At 49.6% G+C, this 26,934-nt stretch overlaps 1 protein-coding gene across 1 annotated transcript; it reads right to left on the bottom strand.

Moving 5' to 3' along the window:
• Positions 1-219: 219 nt before the first annotated feature.
• On the bottom strand, positions 220-26,880 carry pacs1b (phosphofurin acidic cluster sorting protein 1b). Its single transcript, XM_066718952.1, has 24 exons — positions 26,256-26,880; positions 15,838-15,925; positions 15,603-15,692; positions 15,351-15,476; positions 15,094-15,238; positions 14,806-14,897; positions 14,557-14,643; positions 14,016-14,075; positions 13,655-13,815; positions 13,468-13,561; positions 13,078-13,158; positions 12,794-12,921; positions 12,533-12,668; positions 12,243-12,347; positions 12,032-12,138; positions 11,577-11,731; positions 11,201-11,311; positions 10,857-10,959; positions 9,930-9,972; positions 9,728-9,770; positions 9,383-9,530; positions 3,615-3,850; positions 3,361-3,480; positions 220-3,116 (listed from the first exon to the last, which is right to left on the bottom strand). The coding sequence occupies exons 1-24, from the start codon at positions 26,408-26,410 to the stop codon at positions 2,998-3,000; spliced, it is 2,733 nt and encodes a 910-aa protein (XP_066575049.1). The 5' UTR covers positions 26,411-26,880; the 3' UTR covers positions 220-2,997.
• Positions 26,881-26,934: the final 54 nt, after the last annotated feature.

Raw genomic sequence — 26,934 nt, 5'->3', positions numbered from 1 at the left:
GTTCAATTAAGTAATTATGATCTGGACTGGAACATAAACCAGCAGGGTAGGGGGGGGTCTTCCAGGACCAGGGTTGAGAACCACTGGTCTACACCTCTCCCACAGACTGCTCCACCACACCAGTGTTTCAAACCAATGACATATAGCTAAATGGACCCGTTAACCACTTCATGGGGCTGGCTTGGAGGACAGGTATGCAAAACATGGAGGCAGACCAAGCAGAGTTAAAAACCAAGACTTTATTTTATAAAATAATAATCAAAATAATAATAAACACTGAAAGACCCACAGTCCAGTCCACCATTATTAGTGCCGTTTACGGAGACCGGAGATGCGGCCGTGCCGAAACGGGAACACAAATGGGTACTTTACAGAAAAATACAACAACCACAACAATAATAAAACTATTAAAAACAATGAAAAAAAAAATGCAGCTATAAAGCTATTTTACAAGCACTTTAGTTTCAGCTTGTGACAGTACAATATGTACAAGCATTTAGTGATAGGCAACATTTCTTAAGGAAAACATGTGCAAAATACTCGAACCACATCAATGAGCTCTTATTCGTTAACACCTAAGATTCTTTGCAGTTATTGAGAAAATACTGGATCTCCTCGTGTGTTTTTTTGTGGGGGAACACCTTCAGAGTACGGTACATAAACTGCAGTTACAAATTCATAAGCTAGTATATATTATTACTGGTGTCTGTCGGTATTTGGCAGTAGCTAGCATCGAATACTGGTAAATTTGCCCGTCCTTACAAAGGTGAACTGGTCTTGCATATTAACCCTTCAGGGAGTAGTTGTGTAAATAGCTCAGGTTAGCATACATTTGAGAACTGACTTTTCTATGTACCCTGCACTAAAGTGATCCCATTTTTTTTAATACATACATTTTATTTACTTTTTATTTTTTGCAAAACATGACAAAATCTCTCCGTTTCCGCAACTCAGCCTGGTGGGGAGAATGGCAACAATGCGGGTGGACAGAAGGGTCACAGGGGAGACCATTAAGTGTTGCACCAAGTTGAAAAACACCACGGAGCAGAACATTAAGACACTAAGCTAGTGAAACACTTTTATGGCTCCCCCCTTCCACTCACAGGGGTCCGTACACCAAGAGGAGAGATTTGGATGGTGCCGCCATATACGCATATGTCGTTTTTTCTTAGTCCAGATAATAAAGATTGTATCCTAGTTGACTTTTTTTTTTTTTTTTTAAACGAGTAAAAGTAAACTAATAAGTGGACCCCAAATACTTCAGGCATACTTCTCTCCTCTGAGCTACGGAAACTGAGAACATTGCACTCACAACACACCGGCACGGGCTGAAAGAGTCTGAATGAGAAGTTGTGTGTAGAGATAGAGAGAGGAGAAGAATTAGAGGAGAGAGAGATCTGTGGAATGCTTCGTGTTACACGTCTTTAAAAAAAAAAAAAAAATCATGACATTCAATAGTAGCAGGAACTTTCCAAAATATCACATTTGATCTTTTTGTTGGCGTTTTTTTTTTTTTTTTTTTTAATCACACTGAAAACACTGAACATTTACTTATAGCTGGATTCCCCCACCTCAAACCCCCACCCCAGCCATGTAACATCCATCTCCTTACTGGCAGTACATTACCCTCCCCCCTCTGAGCCGGTCCCTCTCAATGTCCTTTGAAAGGATATGCAGCTGTGGGGGGGCTGGTGTCTGGCCTAGTCTGGCCTGCGTTTCCACTGACCCAGATCCACGCAACCCAGCACACATTGGGTGCTGCACTTCTCAGGCCGTGGGAGGGAGCAGGTAAAATGGTCATCCAATTATGACCCCTCCCAACACAAGATATATTATATAGATATAAAAACTGGACAATAACCCAAACTCCCTGTGAAGAGAAACCAAGGCCGTGCATCATCACCTGCGACAGACGTAGTAAGAAGGAAATTTCACATCTAATAGACAGATCGATAGATAGATATTTTATCGTGAATAAACACACACACGTGCACACGCACACTTTACTGTGACGGTGTCCATTCGCAATTCGAAAAAAACTATTTGCAAGTCAAGTGATAGCAGGGTTCACACCCACTCCCAACCCCCATAAGGGAAAAAATGGAACGGCCTGTCTTCTCTGGCGTGTCACCCAGAGACACCCATACTGGGCACTACCATCTTCTCTTAGGAGGGGATGGACGTGGACCCCACCCGGGCCTCCACACCTCTCATGGCCAGCTATGGAGGTTGTGGAAGGCGCTGTGATCGGGCGGGACGCAGTGGCCGGAGGCAGCGGCCAGTGAGAATTGTGCTTTTGTTTCTCAAACGGAGAACGCGAGAGCCGAGCCAACCAGCGCTGCGAGGAAGCGAGGGGACACAGCGGCAGTGAAGACAGGACACAAAATCTTACAGGAGAGCATTTTGCGGCAACTGGGGTTTAGTACACCCACATCCCAAAAGGGAAGAAGCCACTGAGAGCACACCTTGACCAGGAGGGCAAAAGGTAGTTTGGGACTAGAGACTATTTATTTGTTTCCTCTAGTTTGTCTGCCTTTTTTCATTTATTTTTATTTTGTTCCAGGGCTTGACCTGTTCGCATTAATTTTCCACTCAAAACACACACACACACACACACAAGACACTCTCACACCAGGGTAGTAAAAACAAAACATGTAAAAAAGTAAAAATCAGCCGGGGCTGGTTGTGTTCATTGAGTGGCAGTCACTGGTTTGTGCTTCTCCTCCTCCACCCTGCATCCCCTGCCCACCTTTCTCAGCACCGTCCAATCACTGCCTGGCTAGCGTGACTGGCGTGGCCTGTGATCCAATCACAAACTAAACAAAAATATGAAAAAAATAATACTATGACCAGTCGGGAACCAGCAGGCGAGAGGAAGAGCCTGCCCCCTGGTTCCGATTGGCTGGCATGTGGTGGAGTGAGAGGGTCTGTGAGCTCCAGATGAGGCTGTGCAAATGGCCAATGGCTGTCTAGCAGAGGTGTGGTCAGGGGCGGGTCCTAGGAGGCTGGTTTGCTGTAGCCGAACAGTCCGACTGGGAGGTACTTGACGTGGGTGGACCACTGGGCGGCCAGCTGGAAAAACTTGACGTCTGTCCACTCCACTCCATCTATGGACACTATGACAGAGAGAGATTGGGGGGTTCAGCCAGCACACAGAGAGGCACAGCACAGCTACTGTTCCCCTTCAAGAGGGACCGTTTGTGAGAAAAGCCCCAATACATTCATGGCGGCTGACATTCGATAGTCGGCCCGATCGAGCATTGCACTGCTACAGCTGCGTGCGAGTGTGTGCGTCTGTGACTGTGTGTACGCATGCGTGTGTTTGTGAGAGAGTGCCAGTCTGTGCCAGAGCACCGGTACCTTTCAGGATGGTCTGCTGCTGCTTGGCCGAGCAGATGAGGCGGCTGATGCCCTCGATCACCTGACTCTTCGAATCCACCTCCTTCTCCTTCGGCTTCTTCCCCAGGAAGATGGTGGGAACTGCAGACAGAGGGCAGCTGTCAAATCTCACAGACAGACACCCACCCACCAACCCACACGAAAAAAGTCACACTACAAGTTAAGAGAGAGACAGACAGAGTCACTGAGGGAGAGTGTGCTGTGCCCGTGCTCACCCTTCTTGTTCTTCTCCTTGGTGACCACAGTCATGGACATGGTGTTGATGGCGGCCTGTGGCTCACTGGCGCCCCCTGGCAGCCGGCTGACCTGCACAGAGCGGAAGGCACTCTTCAGGGTGTACTTGGAGCCTGTGTCCCGCCGCTCGCCCTCTTTCTTCTTCTCCACCACCGATGCCACCCAGTAGTCCACCTGCAGCCCGATCGCATCCACCCCATGGGACATGCTGGGGCTCCTGGCATAGGGTCCCACAGAGAGAGAGACAGACAGAGACAGAGAGACACAGAGAGAGAGAGAGAGAGAGTCACTAGCAAGATGAGCTGCTAAACAAATAGTTATACGTGTGTTATTTCTTGGTGAAATTGTTTCTTTTTATTTAGAAATAAGCAAAACCAGAGATCAATATATGGAATGATATTGAAAACCAACAAAAATGTAAAAAATAAAATAAACAACCAAAATCCACCCAGGACCCTGAGAAGCAGAGGAGAGAGGAACAGAAACAATTCAGAGATAGAGGAAAATAAACACAGAAAAGTGAAAGAAAGAAGAAAAAAATAAAGGAAAAAAGGAAAAGGAGAAAACCCACAGGAAGAAGAAGGAAGACAGGTAATAAATATATGTATATAATCCACTAACCAGTTTAGCCTACTTATAAAATAATAATATATAAATCAAGTAAATAATAAGAAAGGGAACTGGCAGTTGACTTTTAAAACTCCAGTGACAGTTGGAATCTGACAGTTTCAAAAGTGAAACAATGTCTCAGAAGAGTTTGGTTGCCATGGAAATCGAGTACCCTGCCGACTGCACAGTCCTCACTATCAATGTGTGCAACACCGGCACTGTGCTGGTCCAGGGGAGCGAGGCCGGCCTGGACGCCTTCGAAGCAGCGTTCCCCCAGCTGAAGGATGAAGCGGAGAAACAAAGAGCACACCAGGCTGACACCAACGCCGAGGACTCGGACCCCGAACACACCACCCCAGACAAAAACGATGTCCCCGCACCAGAGAACAGGACCCCCACCCCGCCGACCTCTCATCCCCCAGCTATATCCAGCCCATTCGGAAGAGCCAGGCCCTGCTGGAGCTAGAGTTTGCCGAGTTCCGGGAGCTCGTGCTGACCCGTCTCCCCGAGGCTGGCCTTGCCCAGCAGCTGCGGGACGAGGTGAGCCAGCTGAAGAAGGAGAGCCGGGTGACCATCAACGAGCTGCTGTCCGAGGTCAGAGAGCTGCAGCAGGACAACCAGGCCCTGAGGACACAGCTGCGCAGAGACACGCTGGGCACCCCACACTGCATCGTGGTGCACACTGGCACCAACGACTTGGGCTCCGTGCACCAGCACATCGCCAGAGCCGTGAGCACAGTGGCAAAGAGGGCCACACAGGAGTTCCCTAACGCCAGGGTGATTGTCTCCACACTGCTGCCCCGGGCCGATACCCCCACACATCAGCAGCAGCATCAATGCGGAGATCGCCAGGGACTGCGCTGCTCTGCCCAATGTGCACCTGGCTCACCATCCCGCCCTGGGCCCCTGGCACCTGCACCTCAACAAGGAGGGCGTCAGGATCTTTTCAAAGACCCTAAAAGATGCTGCCCTGGGCCGCGGATCGACCAGCCCCCCCGCCACACCGCTGGCACAGCACACCGCAACATGAGGCCCCCCCGCTCCATGCAACACCCAACCGGCCCCATCCAAGAGGCACCGCCTGGGCTCCTGCTACCCACACCCCCGCCAACAGGTCGCCCACCGCCAGGCACCCTCCCACCAGGCTCAGCACCCCACAGCAGCAGCTCAGCTACGCTGCAGCCCTGGCCCAACCAGCTGCTCGGCCTCCTCTGCGCCAGGCTGCTGCACTGAGCCACAGCACTAGGGCTGAGCGCCACTGGAGAGGGAACACCTGGGACAGGAGGTAACATTAGATAATTAGACAATGAGAGATAACAAATCTACTATTGAACTGTATAATTCGGTTTGTAATCATTTAATAATTGCTATAAAGTTGTTAAAAATGCTAGTTTATTTACATTTTTTAATATTTTTTGTAATTTCACCAAGAATGACGCACGTGATATGTTTTGAAAATGGGTTTGTTTACTATCAGCTGCTGGAATATACAGGGCCTGTGCTCTTCGACCTTCGGGCCCAAGAGCACAGCCCCAGATTTCATCAAGAACATTGAACGCTGCGACATTATGATTCTGCTGGAGACGTGGTGTCGGGGGGACATGCCCACCCACTGCCTCTCAGACTACAGGGAGCTCATAGTGCCCTCCCTGAAGCGCAGTTCCACGTGGCACGGCAGGCACTCTGGGGGGGGGATCATAGTGTGGTACAGCACAGCCGCAGTAGGCCAGACACACATGTGGCTCAAACGTAATAAAAACAGGCCTGAGCGACAGTGATCTATACCTGTGTGCAGCGTACACCCCTCCCTTAGAATCCCCATATTATAAATGAGGATTTCTTCAACACCCTCCACAGAGAGATCGGCCATTTCCAGGCCCAGGGGAACGTGCTGCTCTGTGGGGATTTCAATGCTCAGACAGGCACCGAGCCCAACTACATCAGCACACAGGGAAACAGCCATGTGTTCGGCCAGGCCCCTCTGTACCTCACCCCCACCACACTGCAGAGGAACAACCCCGACTCTGCTGTCACCAAGAACGGCCAAGAGTTTGGGCCTGTACATCTTTAATGGCAGGATCAGAGGGGACTCTTTAGGGAGGTTCACGTATTACTCAGCTCTTGGGACAAGTGTAGTCGACTACGCCCTCACTGACATGGACCCCAGTCTTATAAACGCTTTCACTGTCAGGACAAAAAAAAAACCTCTCTGATCATAATCAAATCACTGTGTTCCTGAAAAGATCAGGCCACAGTCACCACACACTATCACAGCCCTGTAAGCTGTACAACCTCAAGCAATCTTACAGATGGGCTCCAAACAGCACAGAGGAATTTAATAAAGCAACCAGTTCAACAAAAATTACTAACTTAATTAACACCTTCCTAAACACACAGTACCAACCAAATGTGACGGGACTAAATCTGGCAGTTGCACACCAACTCAATTTTTGATCAGGCTGCTATAATGGCAAAATTAAAACCAACCAAGAAAAAACAACAGAATAAACACAGACACAATGAGAAATGGTTTGATGAAGAATGCAAAAAAATACGGACAGATTTAAGAAATGTATCCAACCAGAAACATCAACCACACAACCCAGATTTACACTTAAGGTATTGGGAGACACTAAAGCACTACAAACACACTATCAGACAGAAAAAACTACAACACACCAACAGAACCCTTTTAGACATAGAAAACTATCAATCAGAACCAGTTCTGGGAAATGTGGAATAATCTAAGCACATCAGAAAAACAAGAGCCACCAATTCAAAACGGACCAATATGGAAAAAATATTTTGCAGATCTCTATACAGAAATCCAAGAACAAGATCTAACTCAAGATCAAAACCAAATTAATAGAAAACTTAAACTCTTAGAACAATCAATTAAAGACAACCAAAACACAATTGACTTTCCAATTTCCCTGCAAGAGCTAATTGGCAAACTCCAGACACTCAAACCCAAGAAGGCTAGTGGACCGGATAGCATCAGCCCTGAGATGCTCAAACACAGCAGCTCAGAGCTGCAGGAAGCTGTGCTTAAATTATTCAACCTAGTTCTTCATTCAGGCTGCTTCCCTGACATCTGGAACCAGGGGCTGATCACCCCAATATACAAGAGTGGAGACAAAGTCGACCCCAACAACTACCGGGGCATCTGTGTGAGCAGTAACCTGGGGAAGGTGTTCTGCAGTATCATTAACACCCGGATACTGGCCTTCCTTACCGAGCACAGTGTCCTGAGTAAGAGTCAGATTGGCTTCCTACCAAAACACTGCACAACCGATCATATTTACACCCTACACACCCTCATAGACACACATGTAAAACAACAGGCAAATATTTTTCCATTGCTTTTTTTCATTGACTTCAAAAAAGCTTTTGATTCAATTTGGCATGAAGGACTATATTATAGATTACTTCAAAGTGGTGTAGGGGGTAAAGTTTATGATGTAATAAAATCAATGTACACAGAAAACAAGTGTGGAATAAGGACAGGCTACAAAAGGACAGAATTCTTCACTCAGGGGCACGGGGTGAGACAGGGCTGCAGTCTGAGTCCAACACTGTTCAACATCTATATCGATGAGTTGGCCACGGTGTTGGAGCAGTCTGCAGCCCCTGGGCTCACCCTATATGATGAAAGCACTAAAAGAGTAAGCTTTCTATGCCATCAAAAGAAAACTATATAAAATAAACATCCCCATTAGAATCTAGACCAAGATCTTCGACAGTGTCATTCAGCCCATTGCGCTGTATGGCAGTGAGATATGGGCTCCACTCAGTGAGCAGGACTACACTAAATGGGACAAACTCCCAACAGAGACCCTGCATGCAGAGTTCTGCAAAAACATCCTACAGGTACAGAGAAACACCCCCAATCTTGCATGCAGGGCCGAACTGGGCCGCTACCCACTGCTCATCCCCATCCAGAAGAGAGCACTGAAATTCTGGATGCATCTCCAGAGCAGTCCCCCAGAGTCACTGCAACACAAGAGCTGAGCCCAATAAAGAGCCCCCTCAGTCAGCTGGCCCTGAGGCTCACTGCCCCTAACCCCACTAACACCACCCAGCCTCAGACCAGTGCTGCTCACCAGCTGCCCATTAGAGTCAAAACAACTTACTGAACAAACTAAACCTCCTATCTGGAACATTGGGACACAGAAACTAAATCCCAAAGTAAACTGGATTGCTATCGGGCCCTAAACAGAGAATACACCCTGTCAGAGATACGAAGCAGAGATGGATCCTGACAAAGTACAGGCTCAGTGCCCACAGCCTGGCCAGAGAGACGGGCCGACACAGGCAGAGCTGGCTGCCCAGAGAGGAGCGGCGCTGTGTCACTGCCAGACAGGAGAGGTCAAGACAGAGACAGACAGAGGAACTTCCTCCTCCATTGCAATAAATACAAAGAAATGAGAGACACATTCCTCCGCAAAATCATTATCTCTCTCCCAAATTTCCAAAACAATACAGAGCTACAGAAACTGGCCGTGCTCCTGGGAGAGGGACACACAGCCCCACTAGCTGCCCATTATGTAGCGGCCTGTCACAGCCTGAGAGACACAGGGTGATCGCTCAGCACAGGGGAACTGCAGGGAAGAGATGGGTCTATATACTACAGTATATATAAATTACTGAAATGTATTATTTTATTACTATTATTGTTTATTATTATTTTGTCTATTATTGCAGTATTATTACTACTATTTATTTTCATTATTACTGTTATATGTATTACTATTAGTATTACCATCATTATCATTATATCTGTTAAACATCATCACCATCTCTCTCTCCCTGTATGACAGATGTTTGAATTAGTCTGTACCTACCCATTTCCCCACTGTTTCTCATGTATTCCTATCAATTAATTAATGTTACTCTGTGTTCAATTATTATTACTGCTTTGGCAATACTGTTATGTTAGTCATGCCAATAAAGCTCCTTTGAATTGAACTGAATTGAATTGAGAGACAACATATCAGTCCAGAACCAGGCAATGCAGTCTTTCCAAGAACCACTGACCCCGGTTCACAGATCATTTATATTTGTTTTTAACTGGATCTGCGGGTTTCCCTCCTGGGAGCCAGACCCAGAGCGGGCTGAGCACGACGGATGGGTCACTCACCCCAGCGCGGACAATCCGCTGCTCATGGAGGGCGACGAGGGCGGGGTCGCCGACACCTCCTTGACCATTCCGACGGTGGCTCCGTGAGAGGGCGGGGACGTGGAGGGGACGGCCAGGCTCACAGCCGCGCCCTCATCTGCGTCTGCACCTACAGGAGGAGGAGGGGCGAGAATCAGGAACTACACAATACCCCAATACCCCACACCCCAAAACCCTAGCCCTGCCTTATTGCCCCCTAACCTCCTGCAATCCCCAGTTTCACAGATCTTCTCCCCGAGTCTACCCTTTTCAGCCCCAGTAGCCCTAGTTGACACACACACACACACTTTCGGCAGTGGGGGGTACCTGAGGACGCCGGCGCTGGCTCGATCAGTCCCACCTTCACAACCTGCCGAGACACAGAGAGAGGTGTTCCTCGTCAACAAATGGACAGAGCGCCAGGGAGGAGCTCTCAAACCAGATGACCAGGCAACAATAATAATGTATTTACAGTGCACTATTATCCCCCCCCCACCCCCCCTCGCTCTTTACACGCTGGATCACTCACCCCAACAAAGGGGATGAACTTCTGATACGAGTCTTCATCGTGCCTGAGAGAGAAAGACAGACAGACAAGGAGAGAGATTTTATTTTGCGAATGCAAAGTCCTGAAGCCAAGCTGCTGCTTCCGGTCCTATGGTGTTCAGGGCGAGACATAGCGGGCCTGCTCTGGAGATTGGCGAGGCATGGGCCGTGACCAGTCCTGACCCTGTTGAGGGCAGGCCTCTCCTTCCTAGGAAGGCTGAAAACAGGGGGCTGCTGTGTGGGGGTAGTAATGTGTGTGTGGGACAACCTCGACCAGACAAATGCACAGTTTCCTGCTACGAGAAAAAGTGCTGGTGCTGACATATGGAGGATGAGCCGGCTAGCTTAGAAATTGGGTTCTTCCTGGTTTTGACCTTGGCTGGTGTTGTCCTCAGGTGCTCCTGGAAGGAGAGTGACCTGTCCAGGGTCACTTGGTGTAGTTGGTGTTGGTGTAGGATGGTTTAAACAGCTCCTGTTTTCTGTTTTTTTCGCTCAGCCATTTTCAAATTAGGTGGTGAGGGCCAGAACCCGTTCTGTGGGGCTGGGAAGGACTTATTCAGCAGCAGGCGTTATGTGATGGAGAATGAGGCGTTCAAGAATCTTGTAAGGAACCGAGAGAGAAATTGGCTGGTAACTGGCTGCCAGCGAGAGATCTTTTCCTGGTTTTGGGATTGTGATGGCTTTTGCTGTCAGCCAATTCTTTGGGATGGAATTGGAGTTTACAAAAGTGTAATGGGGTGCCTATGCTATAGCATGCAGGTGGCTGGAGATTGGGTTTGGAGTGAGAAAGATGCGAGAGAGAGAGAGAGAGAAAGGGGGCAGTATAGAACCTGGCTAAATGATTCAATAAGAGAGTGAGTGACAGGCAGGCAGTATGGGAGGAAGGAAGGAAGGGCCCACAGACACTCACATCCTGTGCTTGCAGGTGAGCATGGCCTCGGCGATGGGCAGCTGGTGGGTGACGGAGGCGCCGCTGATGTACTGCGATATCCTGCCCACCACGTCGATGGGGTCTGTGGGGAGAGAGAGCAGCACACACACCTGGAGTGAACACCACAGCTTTCACACACACGGGGGGCAGAGTGGCAGCGCTGGTGGCAACCCTTGCGGAGTCACCTCAAGGGAATAGGAGCATCTTGGCAAATATACAGATGCATTGACACAGACAGACACAAACTATTTCTAGACAAAAAAAACAAACAACCAGCTAATCAGTAACCAGTAACCAGCTAGCTAACCAGCCAGCGGACCCACCGGAGTGTGGTGGCTCAGAGCGGCTGAACAGCTCCCTCCAGGCTGTCTCCAGGAAGGAGGAGCTGTAGCGGCTGTCCAGGGAGCCCAGGTGCTTCGCCACAGGGTGAGAGCCTGAGGAGAGAGCGAGCGAGAAAAAGTTTTTCTATAAATATGTCCATTCAATTCTTGTTGTAAGTTGTAAAAATGCTGTATTTACTGTTCCCCACTGCCCTGTTCCCGAGCACTGACCCCCGAGTGTCAATAAATCTTTAATTAAATGGATTCTGAATTGAGAGAGAGAGAGTTTTTGGGCTGTGTTGATTGCAGAGGTGTCAACTCCCCACTACCCTCAACCCCTATTCCACCCCCCACCCCACCCCAGCCCGCTTCACCATACCCAGGGGCACGAGCAGGAAGCGCATGTGACTCAGCCAATCCGATGTCTTGTTGGCCAGCTGGGTGACGTAGAAGCGCAGGATGGCACCCAGGTAGCTGTGGCCCCCCACCGCCGCCACCTTCACCGGCCTGGGCATCGAGGAGTTACAGTTACAACTGAGAGAGGGAGAGAAGAGACAATGATAGCTTCCACAGGTGCTTGAGCAGTGGACTGAGGTGTTTTGAGACAGTGAGTGAGTGAGTGAGTGAAGTGCATTGGACCCCCAGCGCTCACTGACATCACTGCACACCACCCCCCCAGCGCTCACAAACATCACAGCACTCACACTCCCCCTGTCCGTGATCACTTAAGTCACTCACACACAGACCCCAGAACCCCCACCACACCCAGTGCTGTCACTCACAACAGAGCCCCCCCAAGCGCTGTCTCACACACACACACACAGAGACACTCACAACTTCTGTATGCGTGTGAGCACGGCCGACAGCACCGCCTGGATCTCGGCCCCCGAGCAGGTGCATACCACCGGCAGCCTCTGGGCCTGGAGCAGCTCGGCCACAAACTGGGGAGAGACGCATCGTCACTGACACACCATTACACGGTACACTGACACACACTGTGAGCGAGTGTGAGAGATAGAGGGTGTATGTGAGACACAGTGCTGACCTGGCCCTGCCAGTCCGTGTTGTTGACCAGGATGATGCTCTCGGGCAGCGCAGCGTCGGACACCAGTATCTGGTTGAGCTGGTCATACACGGCCTTCCGAGGCACCTAAGGGCCAAATCGGCACCAGCGATATCATCGATATTAACAATCACCATCATGACTCCATGATAAAACAAACTGAAATTAATTAAAAATACATATAATCAAATCAAATCAGTCAACGCAGTGGGGAAAAAAACAAAAGGGAAGGTACGCCAAGTCCAGCTCTCCCTCATTCGGTGGGGGGTTACCTGTGTGGAGTGTCCGAGCTCGGGGGACCGCTCGCTGTCCGAGCTGTTGGTCCTCTCGCTCAGTGGCTTGGACGTCTGTCTCTCACGCAGGGGGGTGTTCCTCTTCTGGCGAGGAGTGTGCACCCCCCCGTCCAGCCTGCCGTGACAGAGAAGGGGTGGTTCGGTGAGGGAGAGAGAGAGAATAACACAGAGCGATAGACTGAGACACAGACACACAAACACAAAGAGATACCAGAGAGACGGAAAGTGTGTGGTGCTGACCGTGGCGAGGGCATGCTGCTCTGAGACTCCGCACTCTTGCCGCTCTTCAGGGGCGTCCTGTGCTTCTCCGGGACAGACACGGTGATGGCCGGCCCTCCCTCGGTAAACATATCCTGCTCACCGAGCTCCTGCGGGACACACACCCGGGGGGGGGGGTTTGGGGGGGAAAGAGAGAGAGAGTGCAAGTGTGAGTGTGAGAGAGCGTCGGTGTTATGGGCAAGGTATTCACGTGTGCAATGAGCCCAGTGTGTCAGAATATCTTCAGGTTATCAGTGCGTACGTACCAGGGTGTCGGTCTCGGAGAGCGCGTCCTCCAGGGTCCGGCTGCGAGAGTGCTTCATCTGCTCTGTGGGGGGGGCCTCGGTCTGCGGAGAAAGGCAGGGGGCACGGTCAGAAACCGCTGTGCCCGAGCTGCTATTTGCACTTCCCGCCAGCAGGGGGAGCCCACCATGCCCTCTGCACTGCACTGCACAACTGGGAAAATTCCCCTCCCTCTCTCCCATACTTTACAGGTAAGTGGAATATTTTGCCTTTTTCTTCTTTTTAGTGATGATTGTGTACATTGTGTGTGTTGGTTGATCCTCTGGGTTTAAATTAAGTGAACCAAAAAAAGTCTCCCCGCCCGCAAATGGGAATGTAGGTTAAAGCTGCTCCCCCGCCACCCCCCAACTCACAGGGCTGAAAGCATCCCTGCCCAGGCTGCTCTTGCTGTTCAGGCTGCCGATCTCCGTCTGCGAGCTGGACTGGGACATGCCCTCGAAGAACGGCCTAGAGGGGAGGAGACAAGAGGCCACAATCTCAGTATCTCACACAGAAAGAGGGGGAAAGAGCGTGCCTGTGTGGGCTTGCCGTCTCACTGACTTGAGCTTGGGCTTGGGCGTGCTGATGATGCTCTCAGTCTCCTCCATCTCAGGCCCTGAGTCGCTGGGGTTGTACATCTCCAGGCTGTCGTAGAGCTCGTCCAGGTCCTCCTCCACCTCCTGGATCTGCTCCCGGGACACGTGCTCCAGACCAAACCCCACCTAGGAGAAGGAGAGAAACCGGTCGGCTTTCTTTGTTTAACACGGTCACCTATTCTATACAGCAGCCAATATTAGACCACAGCTGGCAGAGAGACAGAGGGATGGGGAGGGAGGAAGACGCCCAGAGAGCAACAGGGAGACGCTCACGGACGGACTGAGACGGCACGTAGGCGAGGCTGTCGCGAGTGAGGAGCGCTTACCTCGTCGGAAACTTTGAACCTCTTCAGCAAGGCCACGAACTTCTGTTTGATGTTGGGTTGCTGAAGGAAAAACAGAACAAATCAGAGACTGCAGTGAGAAGTGCAGCAGTGTTGTGCGTGTGTGTGTGTGTCAATCGGCCAAATCAGCCAGCAGCAGCGGCGCATGTGCACAGTCACTGCTGCCTCCTGTGATTTACACGCCTGGCCTGTTAAACCGCAATTACACTGGTACTGTGGTGTACAACTCGGGTACAATTAATTCCTCCTTCCCAGCATGCTCCGGTGCCAGACTGCAACTGACAGTAATGGAGGGAGACTGTGCCAAACAGAGCAGCAGCAGCAAGGCCAGCGTCTGAGGGAGGTTAGCGAGTGAAACCTGGACTCTGGCATGGAGGGGTCAAGCAAAGCCAAAACTGGGGAATCCCTGACAGACAGAAAAGTATTACCCCTGCACGCTTGCAATCACTGAGGGAGACAGCGGGGCAGTGAGAGAAGAAAGGATAGAGTGGAGAGAAAGGGAGGGTGCGGCAGGGACACTCACGTTGACGCGGGCGATGGACGCCGTGGACATCAGCTTCCTTCGTGTCTTCTTGACTTTCCTGACTTCATCATCCTCATCGAACAGGTACTGTGTCGGAGGGAGGGAGGGAGAGGGAGAGAGGGATACCATAATACCATATTATTACGATTATTATTTCTTAGCAGACACATCATAACCGAATGTCAACCTGGGAAGTGTTGTACATGGGGAACAATTGCATGTGCCCCGCCACCCCCTCCCATCCCTCACCTGTCCATGTACGGGGTCATCACTGCCCTCCTGCTCGGACGAGAAGCTTTCCTCTTCCTCCTCCGAGTAGTTGTCGATGTCTGGGGAGCGATCTGTTTAGGGAGGAGTTAGTTAGTAACTTCTGGTGTAGTGTGGGGGTCTGTTTCTCAAGCAGGAGCCTTCAGCAAAAAGTGAGAGGGAGGGAGGGGAGCTGTGAGAGGGAGTTGAGGGGGAAGGAGTGAGGGTGGGGAGAATGTAGAGCGGGAGGGAGAGAAGGAGAGGAAGAAGTAGGGAGAAGAGAGAGCTCACCAGAGAGCTTGGCCTTGGGCCCCTCGTGGTCGATAGGCTGGCTGGACAGGGAGTGGATGCGGATCTCAGCCACGGGGACGGAGGCGTCCTTCACATTACTATGGAGGCCCAGCACCTGGGCTCCCTCACTGGGGTGCTGCATCACCTGGGGGGGGAGAGTGGAGACTGATGACTGATCAATTGGTTTCGGACACGAGTGTGCTGTTGACTGACAGACGGACTGACCCACTGACTGAAGTAGGGATTGTGGTACTGACCTCCGCCATGTTGATGAGCCCCAGCGCGAGGGTCTTGTAGCCCAGGATGGTGCGGTTCTTGTACCTCTTGCGGCGCTGAAGCATGATCTGCAGCTTATTGGCGTCCCTCTTCAGGAAGTGTGGGTACTGCGGGGGTGGGGAGAGGGTTAGGGGTACAGCACAGTACAGCAGGGTCTGCAGCCAAGAGAGGGGGGCAGCTGCTTTACAAAACAGTTGCATGCCGGGGGCAGGGCTCCAGGCTCAGAGGCTCACCTGCAAGGAGAAGGTGAGCTGGAGATCGGTCTCGGTCAGCCCGGCTGCGGACAGCAGGATCTCATTGGAGCGCAGGATACGCTTCGACCCCTGAGAGAGAGAGATACAGTGGAACAAAATAGGCCAAGAGAAAGAGAGGAAGTGAATTAGAGCGAGAGACAGAAGAGCGAGATGATCACAGAGAGCGAGAGAGAGAGAGAGAGAGAGAGAGAGAGAGAGAGAGAGCGAGACTGACCTGGAGTTTGACTGCGATGACCACTGAGGTCAGGTCCCTGTCCAGCTCCTTCAGCATGACCAGCTTCTTCAGGGTCAGGTTGAAGAGCCTGGTTAGAGAGAGATCTTAATCTTATTATGATTGTTTCACATTGGCAAACATTTTATATGGCTTATGCCAATAAAGCACCTTGATGTGAACTGGGGCAGAGAGAGGAAGGGAGGCTTTAAAAAAAGCCTGCATTACAAAATCACTGTCAGCAGCAGCAGCAGCAGCAGCCTGGGGTGGACACCCTGCAGGACGAAGGCCACCCCTGTGTCCGCCCCGCCTCACCCCACAGTTGAGAGAGGAAGTACCAAAAATAAACAATGAACTGCAAAATCCACATTTAAACAAACAAGGAAGATGGTAACAAAACAATTACAAAACAATAAGGGAAAAAATAAATAAATAAATAAATAAATAAATAAAACACAAACACAGCACAGCTCGTTTCAGATGGAGCTTCGTCTGGCCCCGCTGGCAGGGCAGGAGGAGGCGAGAATAAAAACAGCCAAATACATAAATAAATTGCACAAGATTACATTTTTGTGTAATGTTTTTCTTTCCAGCCATCCATCCTCTGTGGGCTTGTGGCTCACACACACGAAAAAACAAACAAAAAGCAAATTGCGATGGGCTGGGATTGAGACACCAGCCTGGGCCAGAGATGCATGATGGGAAGTGACAGCCAGACTAATGGGCTCAGTTGGGCTATAGGGGGGAGCCAATTGTTCAGTGCTGGGGCAAGTGAGGGAGCTGGTAAGGGGATAAGTGGCTCTGATGAGCATGAGAGAGAGTGTGTCTGAAAAGCTCATCCTGAAGGAAATGCAATCAGAGTTTTTCCCATTTTGAAGAGGCAATCTCTTCTTTTTTTTCACCAAATGAACCAGCAATCAGACGAGCTCAAAGCTGTACACACACACACACACACACACACACACACACACACACACACACACACACACACACACACACACACACACACACACACACACACACACACACACACACACACACACACACACACACTGCACCAGCATTGAGACATATTACTCTCACTCTTACACACTGCACCAGCTCTAAACAGCATTGAGACATATTTCACATGCATGCACACACACACACACACACACAATCACTGACACTGTACTCAGGAGTTCAAGACACCACACAGAGATAGAGACAAACATTGACTCACACAGTAAGACAGACACAGGGTTGGAATCACCATGTACTGTGCCATATGGTTAATACACCAAATGTAAAGGTTTCCTTCCTGTATGAAAGGCAGACAGCTGTATGCTGCCAACGCACAGTCACCCTTCTCAGAAGACAGGAAGTCGCCCTGCCTGATCGGAGGAGAGACCAGAGTCGGTTTTGCAGATGCAGCCCCTCCGACGTGCTGACAGACTCTGAACACCCTGGACACCCCGACAGGAACTTGGGGTCCGAATATCACGGCCGCCCAGTGGGGCTGAGGGTGGGAGGCAGTAGAACTGGGGCATTTCTGAGCCAGGTGAACTGATGGTGATGTTCCAGCCCTCCACGTGTCATTGTTGGACTCCGTTAGGAGGGTGCAGCAGGATACTTTCAAATGCGAACAGTTTCGGCAGTTAGCTTGCAAGTGTGTTTTGTCGGAGTGCGGTATTGCACTTTTGTGGGTGTGTGCTTGTCTGTGCGCATCTATGATGTGTGTGTCTTGGCGAGACATTTTAACACAAAATAATAAAAAGTGCTAAACACACCGAAGTAAACCGAGTGCAGGAGGGAGCAGATCACTGCGATAGGAGTCGAACCACAGAACAAACCCTGCATTCATCCACTTCCCACTGCCACTGCAAGGTCACACTATCAGGAATAGCAATTGTTTCTTTGGTGCGTTTGTTTTGTCGTTCCCCCCCCAACCAATGGAGCTGCGAATGAACTACCGTGCATTTGACACACTGACATTGCTATAGCATGTGAGGGATTACAGTCGACAGGCTGAGCATATTAAACACCTGACAGCAAGAGCACAACACAACGCAAGACAAATCCCATCAAAGGCCATGAAAACCCTTCTATTACCACCCAGCTGACTATCAAATGCAGAATTTGGATACTGAATAATCACCAATTGAATAATTCCCTCAGAAGTCCTGTGATTTTAAAATATATTTCATCGAACAATTTCTGTTGGCTTCTTTATTTTTATTTTTTTTAAATGTCCTCCTTTCCCATACATGTACTTACACAGACACACTGAGAGACAGGGAGTGAAGTGAAAATGGACATAAATCCGTGGCTGATGCAAGGTGCCTACACACTTAAAACTGCTAAACTGACAGAGAAGGAGAAGTGAAGCCAGAAATCGCTGATCTTGTAACAAGCAAAGAATTCAACCAAATTTGATTGGCTGCAAGGTGGGGGGGTCAATTCCTATTCCCTTTTCTCAGAGCCAATTCCAACTCCAGGTCTCCTTGCCTTTGGCAGAAGAGGCTCTCCTGGAACTGCAATGACAAACGGAATTGGAATGGGAAACACCGGAATTGCAAATGGAAACTCAGGAATTGGCAGGAATTTACCTCAACCCTGCTTTCCTGATGGAAAACACCCCCCACAACAACAACATAATTTGTAGCTGAGGCCTTCACACTCACACCAACACAAATAATACTCTCACACACACACACACACACACACTCACTCACTCTCTTACACTCGCATTCAATCAAACACACATAGGAAGATGTAAGACCAGGGGCCACGGTATCGATCCTGATGGTTAAGGTCAGATTTATGGATCGATTTAAACATGACTTATTTGGTTATATTTAGAAATCCAAAGGGAGTCCGGCTTGTCCTTGAAAGGCAGAAGCCGCTTGGCTCATGTTTCCACGGGAACGGCGCTGAAACCGCAGAGACAACGGTGGTGGGAGAGGCCGGGCCCCCGGCTGTGGGGAACGGTCCAGTCACCAGCCTCCTGTGGCAATCAGTTACACACACACATACACTATACAACCCAGACTGGAGCCAGCACTGTGGCGACTATAGTATAGTATAGGGGCCCAGACTGGAGCCAGCGCTGTGGGGACTATAGTATAGTATAGGGGCCAGACTGGAGCCAGCGCTGTGGGAACTATAGTATAGTATAGGGGCCCAGACTGAAGCCAGCGCTGTGGGGACTATAGTATAGTATAGAGCCCAGACTGGAGCCAGCGCTGTGGGGACTATAGTATAGTATAGGGGCCAGACTGGAGCCAGCGCTGTGGGGACTATAGTATAGTATAGGGGCCAGACTGGAGCCAGCGCTGTGGGGACTATAGTATAGTATAGGGGCCAGACTGGAGCCAGCGTTGTGGGGATTATAGTATAGTATAGGGGCCCAGACTGGAGCCAGCGCTGTGGGGACTATAGTATAGTATAGGGGCCCAGACTGGAGCCAGCGCTGTGGGGACTATAGTATAGTATAGGTGGGCCCAGACAGCATTTCCAGCAGCGGCCCTCAGACTCATCCAAATGATCTAGTTCTCTATCAACAACAATGATGATGACAGAAAGAGAAGCCACAGCGAAGGAGGATGTCCTGTATTTCAACACTCCGGCACATCGCAGAGAGGAGCAGGCCAAGGGCTCAGACAGGAGAGAGTTATAAAGCAGCCCCGGTGTTACATCTTCCTATAGCTCCCCTTCACAATATCAATAAGCAAACAGCCTCTCAATGGGAGCCCAGGTCATGTTTTGCTGTAGGCCTGGTGTGTGGAAAAGCACACACAGACTCACACACACACAAAAAACAAGGCCAGATTGCATCTCCAGCAGTAATCCGAAACTGGGGCGGAAGTGACAGGTGAGAGAAAACAGCGCGCGGGACACCTGCTCCCTGGGGCAGCGAGAGAGAGGCCAAATTTATGTGCGGAACTCGGGTGGTGGGAGGAGGGGTTGAATAGAAAACCTTGGGCCTGGTCCAGGCAGAAGCTTATTCTCGCTAACTAAGCTTTAACAGCCACCTTTCCTTCCCTGACCAGGGCGCTGGAAGCGAGAGCGTTCTCTCCAGCTGCAATGTTTTCCTGCTCGCTCTCCTACAGTGACCCCCTCCACCTCCCAGTCTCTTTCACATTCACGGTGGCTGATCCTCGACCCTGCGTGGGAGGCTGCGGTCTGCTGTCAGAGCGCTGCTCTTGGCTCCAGTGTGTCCCGGGCGCAGGGCCCATGGCACTCCTCTGGGTCTGGAGTGCCAACTGTTGTCATCGGCACAGTAAAACTACTACAACCACTACTAAAATAACAACCACCACCACCCCTATCCAGCACTACTACTACAACAGGAAGAATAAAAAGAACACATACTACTACTACTACTACTACTACTACTACTAAAGAACATAAGAAAGAATTCAACCAAGAATGCAATTCAAGAGAACTCAACAAGAGGAGGCCATTCGACCCATCATGCTCGTTTGGTGCCCGTTAATAACCAAGTGATCCAAGGATCCTATCCAGTCTATTTTTAAATGTTCCCAAATTTTCAGCTTCAGCCACATCGCTGGGGAGTTTGTTCAGATTGTGACGCCTCTCTGTGTGAAGAAGTGTCTCCTGTTTTCCGTCTTGAATGCCTTGAAGCCCAATTTCCATTTGTGTCCCCGGGTGCGTGTGTCCCTGCTGATCTGGAAAAGCTCCTCTGGTTTGATGTGGTCGATGCTTTTCATGATTTTGAAGACTTGAATCAAGTCCCCACGTAGTCTCCTCTGTTCCAGGGTGAAAAGGTTCAGGTCCTCAGTCTCTCAGTAGGACATTCCCTTCAGACCTGGAATAAGTCTGGTTGCTCTCCTCTGAACTGCCTCTAGAGCAGCGATATCTTTCTTGAAGTGTGGAGCCCAGAACTGTCCACAGTATCCAGATGAGCTCTAACTAGTGCATTGTACAGTCTGAACATTACTGCCCTTGTTCTCAATGCTACACTTTTGACAATATACCCTAACAGTCTGTTTGCCTTTTTTATTGCTTCCCCACATTGTTTGGATGGAGAAAGTGAGGAGTCCACATAGACTCCTCGGTCTTTCTCATGCGTTACTTCATCTAGTTCTATTCCTCCCATAGTGTAATTATAGTGGACATGTTTGTTACCTGCATGCATTACCTTGCACTTGTCCACATTGAATTTCATTTGCCAGGTGTCGGCCCACAACTGAATATTATCTAAGTCCCTCTGAATAGCCTGTGCTGCTGAGATTGTATTTGCTGAGCCACCTATTTTAGCATCATCTGCAAATCATTAATAATCTTGTCAGATCTGGACTCTGGGATAGTTAGCATAGATTAGAAAAAGCACAGGCCCTAGTACTGATCCCTGTGGACCTCCACTAACAACCTCACTCCAGTTAGAAGCGACTCCTCTAATCGACACCCTCTGTTTCTATACATCAACCAGTTCATAATCCATCTACTTACATTACCCTGAATGCCTACAGCTTCCAATTTGAGGATCAGTCTCTGGTGTGGAACCTTATCAAAAGCTTTTTGAAAATCTAAGTATATCATATCATATGCTTTCACCTGATCTACAGCTGCAGTTGTGTGTTTGAAAAATTCCAATAAATTAGTAAGACATGATCTGCCTCATTTAAACCCACGTTGACTATCTCCAAGAATATGGGTTTCCTTAAGATGCTCCTCTATTTTCTGTCCAATAATTTTTTAGCTACTACTCCTCCTACTCGTCAATATGTGTGAGCCCAATATTGGATTTATAATACTGCATTTTTCATTTTTATTTTGAAGCCTCCTCCATGTCCCACCATCAACTCCCCCCTCCTCTAACAACAGCTGTGTGTGGGGGGGGCAGATTTATTTGCTCTCACCCCTCATTCCAGTGGGAGAAAGCCTCCTCCTACACCACTGCGCCACGCACTGGTGGGCTTCAGCTCTCGCTCTCAGTGTCTCATGTGAACCACAGCCGGGCCAAGTGCTGTTAAATGCATCATTTATACGTGTTTTAGGTTATAGATATTTATTTATTTAACCTTTTATTTTTAGACAGCATTACTTCAAAAGCTTTTATCCCCATTCCAGGAGTCACAAGAGAAAGTGCAGCATTCCCCACGTCACCACACACAAACTCCCACAGCCACTCTCTCTATATTTGTGTTATAAGAAATATGAATTACATTTATTTTCGAATGCTTTTCACAAATCCCCGCCGGGGCCAAGGGGGCCAAAGAGCTCGGCACGTTTCGAGACAATTGGTGGTGTCACACACACCACACCATCAAATGTCCTGGTTTGATTCCAGTGTGGGGGACCAAGGACCATATGAACGCACAGGCGACCACGGGGTTGGGGGGGTTGTACAGGCCCACTCCTCAAAAGGCAAGGCACACCCTCCAAGTCCTCCCAGACCACCCCAAGATCGCCCGAGTGTTCTCCGGGTCCCTGGTCCCCCCACCCAGCACACAGCCTAAAGACAGATTACTGAGGCCAAGACGGCGGGCACAGGTGTGCAGCCTGGACAGGACACCAGACCATCATGGGGCAACACTGTCTCTCTCACACAACACACACACACACACACACACACAGGGCAAAAGATAAAACACAGACAGTCAAGCCGATGAGCAGCCAATCCTTCTGCAGCCCCCGCCGCGCACCCCCTGCAGAGCCCCGCTGCTCTATGCGGAGGCTGGGCTGTCACGCCCTGACTTTTATAAAGCTCTCCTCAACCGTCCTCCCCCACAGCTCTGCGCTCTCCTGTCATCTCCTTTCCCTCTCCAGTTCGGTGTGTAAGTGGGCCCTTAATATTTCATATGCCGCCCCCTCGCTCTGCTGCTCTGGAGGGCAGCGGTGACTCGACACCTGCGCAGGCAGCGCCTGCGGGCCCAGCCTGCACTCCCTTACTGTGCCCCAACCCCAGGTGCCCCCTGAGGGCATGACAGCAGCCCGGCACCAAACACAAGGTGTACACAGTCAAGGTTTCTGTGGCTTTTTTTCCATTTCTCTCTCGCTCTCTCTCACTCTCTCTCGCGCTCTCTCTTTCATACATAGTGTGTGTGTGTGTGTGTGTGCGTGTATGTATTATACATGCCTTGGCAGCACCAAAGAGATTATGCCCATAAAGATAGTTTGAATTGAATTGCTCACACACAAACACGATACACTCACATAGTCTGCCTTAACCTGGGTTAGACAGAAGCACTGCCAATAAAAAAAACTAAAACCAACAATGCACAATGTCCACCCCCCAGCCCAGGAGCCAAGGATCATTGTTCATGTACAGTTTCACAGGTTTCATAGGGAACTTCCAATTCTCAGACTAGAAATGGAAACCAGAAACCAGGCATTGAAAAGGTGGAGGAGAGGACAGAAGAGGAGCTAGGGGTGAATAGGAGGTAAAGTCAACGTTGGTGTAAATCTGTGTGGAACAGGCCAGTGCAATACATTTCCACACAATCAAGAAGACTCTCAGGCCCTGGGCAGTCAATCTCGTTAGCTGATTAGACACTCAAATCCCCAGCCACAGCAACAGACGCTGGGGGCCGGCTGATACAGCACACCATGCACATCACAGTCGCACAACAGCAGCAGACATAATCCTCCCAAAAAAACCTAATATGGAAATTAATCCCCCCCCCAAACATGCATCCAGTTCAACAGCTGCCGAGCAAATCCGATACTCAAAGGATACATTTCCAGGCTAAAACCCCTATTTAGAGCAACTAGAATTTGAAATATGTGGTTTGCTTTATTTTTGTAATCCGTTTTATTCATTTGAGCATTAAGGGGTTATCTGTTCTTTTTAAAATATATTTTACTCTATAACTATATAGTTTATATGTAAAAAATTACCCTCCACACACCCTCATTGAATTCCCTACACAATACCCCTCCCCGATATATACACATGTGTATACAATTATACACACACACACACACACACACCAAAGGGGTTTCCCTACACAATAGCCCCACCCCCTTCTCCAGACCGGGTTAGGTGCAAATGCACATTTTGAATATATTTGTTTTTCTTTCTAACCTGTACAGAGGGATCAGTATCCGTACAGTCATTACTGGACAAAACTGCAGCACACTGGGAACATTACTGGTGTCACGGTGTGTGCGTTTATATTGGGGAGAGAGAGAATATTATTATTCATATTATTATGGAAAGGGGGGAGATACACCAACAAGTTTAACCCCCTGCTCGCTGGCGCAGGAACTTCGTGCGGCCTATTTGTTCAAGAGGCTATTGGCATTTAACCCATGTCTTCCAAAGATGTTATAAATCTTCAAAAATAAATACATGTATAAGGAGGCAGCAACAGAAGTGGAAGTTTCCAAAGCCCTTCGCTCTCCTAAGTTCCACAGACGCAGCACTAAAATAGCGCCACCACACACACACACACACACACACACACAGACACTCACAGACACACACACAGACACACTCACACACACACACTCACTCACTCACAGACACAGACACACTCACACACACTCACTCACTCACACAGACACTCACTCACTCACAGACACACAGACACTCACTCACTCACAGACACACAGACACACACTCACTCACTCACAGACACACAGACACACACACTCACTCACACTCACTCACTCACAGACACTCACACACACTCACTCACTCACTCACAGACACACAGACACACTCACACACACTCACTCACACACAGACACTCACAGACACACAGACACACTCACACACACTCACAGACACACAGACACACTCACTCACTCACACAGACACACACTTACTCACTCACAGACACACAGACACACACACTCACTCACACTCACTCACTCACAGACACACAGACACACTCACACACACTCACTCACACACAGACACTCACAGACACACAGACACACTCACACACACTCACAGACACACAGACACACTCACTCACTCACACAGACACACACTTACTCACTCACAGACACACAGACACACACACTCACTCACACTCACTCACTCACAGACACTCACACACACTCACTCACTCACTCACACACACACAGACACACTCACACACACTCACTCACTCACACACAGACACTCACTCACACACAGACACACTCACACACAGACACACTCACACACACTCACAGACACACAGACACTCACACTCACTCACTCACAGACACACACACACACACACACACACTCACACACCAGAGCAGAAACAGGCTGATCGTGACATATTTCCGATGCAGAAGTTAGCATGGGAAAAATAAAGCAACATCGCGATTAAAACGCGCGGCTCTGGGTGTCTGCACTGTCGTCCGCACTCGCACCGGCGCGGAGATGTAAACAACACGCTGCAGCACTCAGCGGCCCGACACACTGTACAGTGCTGTGCAGTGTAGTAGCACACTGTGCTGTAATGCATGTGTAGTGCAATGTGTAGTGTAATGTGTAGTGTAGTACACTGTGCTGTGATGCATGTGTAGTGTAATGTAGTGTAGTACACTACAATGTAGTGCAATGTGTAGTGTAGTACACTGTGCTGTGATGCATGTGTAGTGTAATGTAGTGTAATGTAGTGTAATGTGTAGTGTAGTGTAGCACACTGTGCTGTGATGCATGTGTAGTGTAATGTAGTGTAATGTAGTGTAATGTGTAGTGTAATGTAGCACACTGTGCTGTGATGCATGTGTAGTGCAATGTGTAGTGTAGCACACTGTGCTGTGATGCATGTGTAGTGTAATGTAGTGTAATGTGTAGTGTAGTGTAGCACACTGTGCTGTGATGCATGTGTAGTGTAATGTAGTGTAATGTGTAGTGTAGCACACTGTGCTGTGATGCATGTGTAGTGTAATGTAGTGTAATGTGTAGTGTAGCACACTGTGCTGTGATGCATGTGTAGTGTAATGTAGTGTAATGTGTAGTGTAGTGTAGCACACTGTGCTGTGATGCATGTGTAGTGTAATGTAGTGTAATGTGTAGTGTAGCACACTGTGCTGTGATGCATGTGTAGTGTAATGTAGTGTAATGTGTAGTGTAGCACACTGTGCTGTGATGCATGTGTAGTGTAATGTAGTGTAATGTGTAGTGTAGTGTAGCACACTGTGCTGTGATGCATGTGTAGTGTAATGTAGTGTAATGTGTAGTGTAGCACACTGTGCTGTGATGCATGTGTAGTGTAATGTAGTGTAATGTGTAGTGTAGCACACTGTGCTGTGATGCATGTGTAGTGTAATGTAGTGTAATGTGTAGTGTAGCACACTGTGCTGTGATGCATGTGCGGTGCTCTGGGCTGTAGTGTAGTCTAGACCGTACTGTCGTGCAGGCGAGCACGGTGTAGTGTAGTTGTATAAAACCTCTCATTTCCCCCCAGATGTGCAAAAGGAAGAACACCCCGCGCTGGGTTCGGGTCGGGACTGTCCTGTCCGCCTACCTGGGCACACAGCTGGGCGACGACCGGTCCACTTCCCACGTCGCGTACAGGTTCATCTGCACCGGGCGGTTGGAGGTGATCGTGACCGGTTTGGAGGGCTGGAGGTGGGGGGACGGAGCCCCTCCGGTCCGCGGTTGCCCTCCTCTGTCGGACATACTGGCGGCAGATCCCCCCCCCCAAAAAAAAAGAAACGGGAGAGAAAAAACGGCGTGGGATGCGTCTCCCTCCGCGGGGCTTCGGCGTTAATGTTTAACCCGCAGCTTTCGTAGTGCGACGGCGCTGCGGCTGCTTCCTACTCGGCCGGGCGGGCAGAGGCGCCGCGCTTCCTTCCTTCCTGTGCGTCTCGCCCCCCGTCCGCTGCCTCCTGCAAACGTCTCTTTTCTTCTCCTCCTTCTTCTTCCCCTTCTTCTACACTCGCTCTGTAAATACGTGCCGAGGCAGGAAGCGGAAATTTCTCGGAGAGAGAGTGAGTGTAACCCGCGGGAGGACGAGCCCAAGCGACGCCCCTCGTTAAAGAGGCAGCGCTGGCCTCGGCAACAAGAGGAAGACAGACCTAACACCGAAAACCGAGGGAGAAGGGAAAGGGGGTAGTTAAAGCTACAGTGCAATGAAGTGACGCACCTGTAAACTTTCCCCCCCAAAAAAAATACTGCATCGTGACGTCACATGCCTCGCCTCG

The sequence above is a fragment of the Amia ocellicauda genome, chromosome 12, assembly GCF_036373705.1.
Source record: "Amia ocellicauda isolate fAmiCal2 chromosome 12, fAmiCal2.hap1, whole genome shotgun sequence".
NCBI lineage: Eukaryota > Metazoa > Chordata > Actinopteri > Amiiformes > Amiidae > Amia > Amia ocellicauda.
This window is presented reverse-complemented; position numbering and strand designations above follow the sequence as displayed.

Excerpts from the sequence above, each read along its gene's own strand:
- pacs1b (XM_066718952.1), bottom strand. The coding sequence starts at position 26,410 with ATGTCCGACAGAGGAGGGCAACCGCGGACCGGAGGGGCTCCGTCCCCC. Across the intron at positions 15,477-15,602 it reads AGCTCACCTTCTCCTTGCAG|TACCCACACTTCCTGAAGAG; the intron begins GTGAGCCTCTGA and ends CCACCCCCGCAG. Across the intron at positions 10,960-11,200 it reads CTCTGAGCCACCACACTCCG|ACCCCATCGACGTGGTGGGC; the intron begins GTGGGTCCGCTG and ends CTCTCCCCACAG.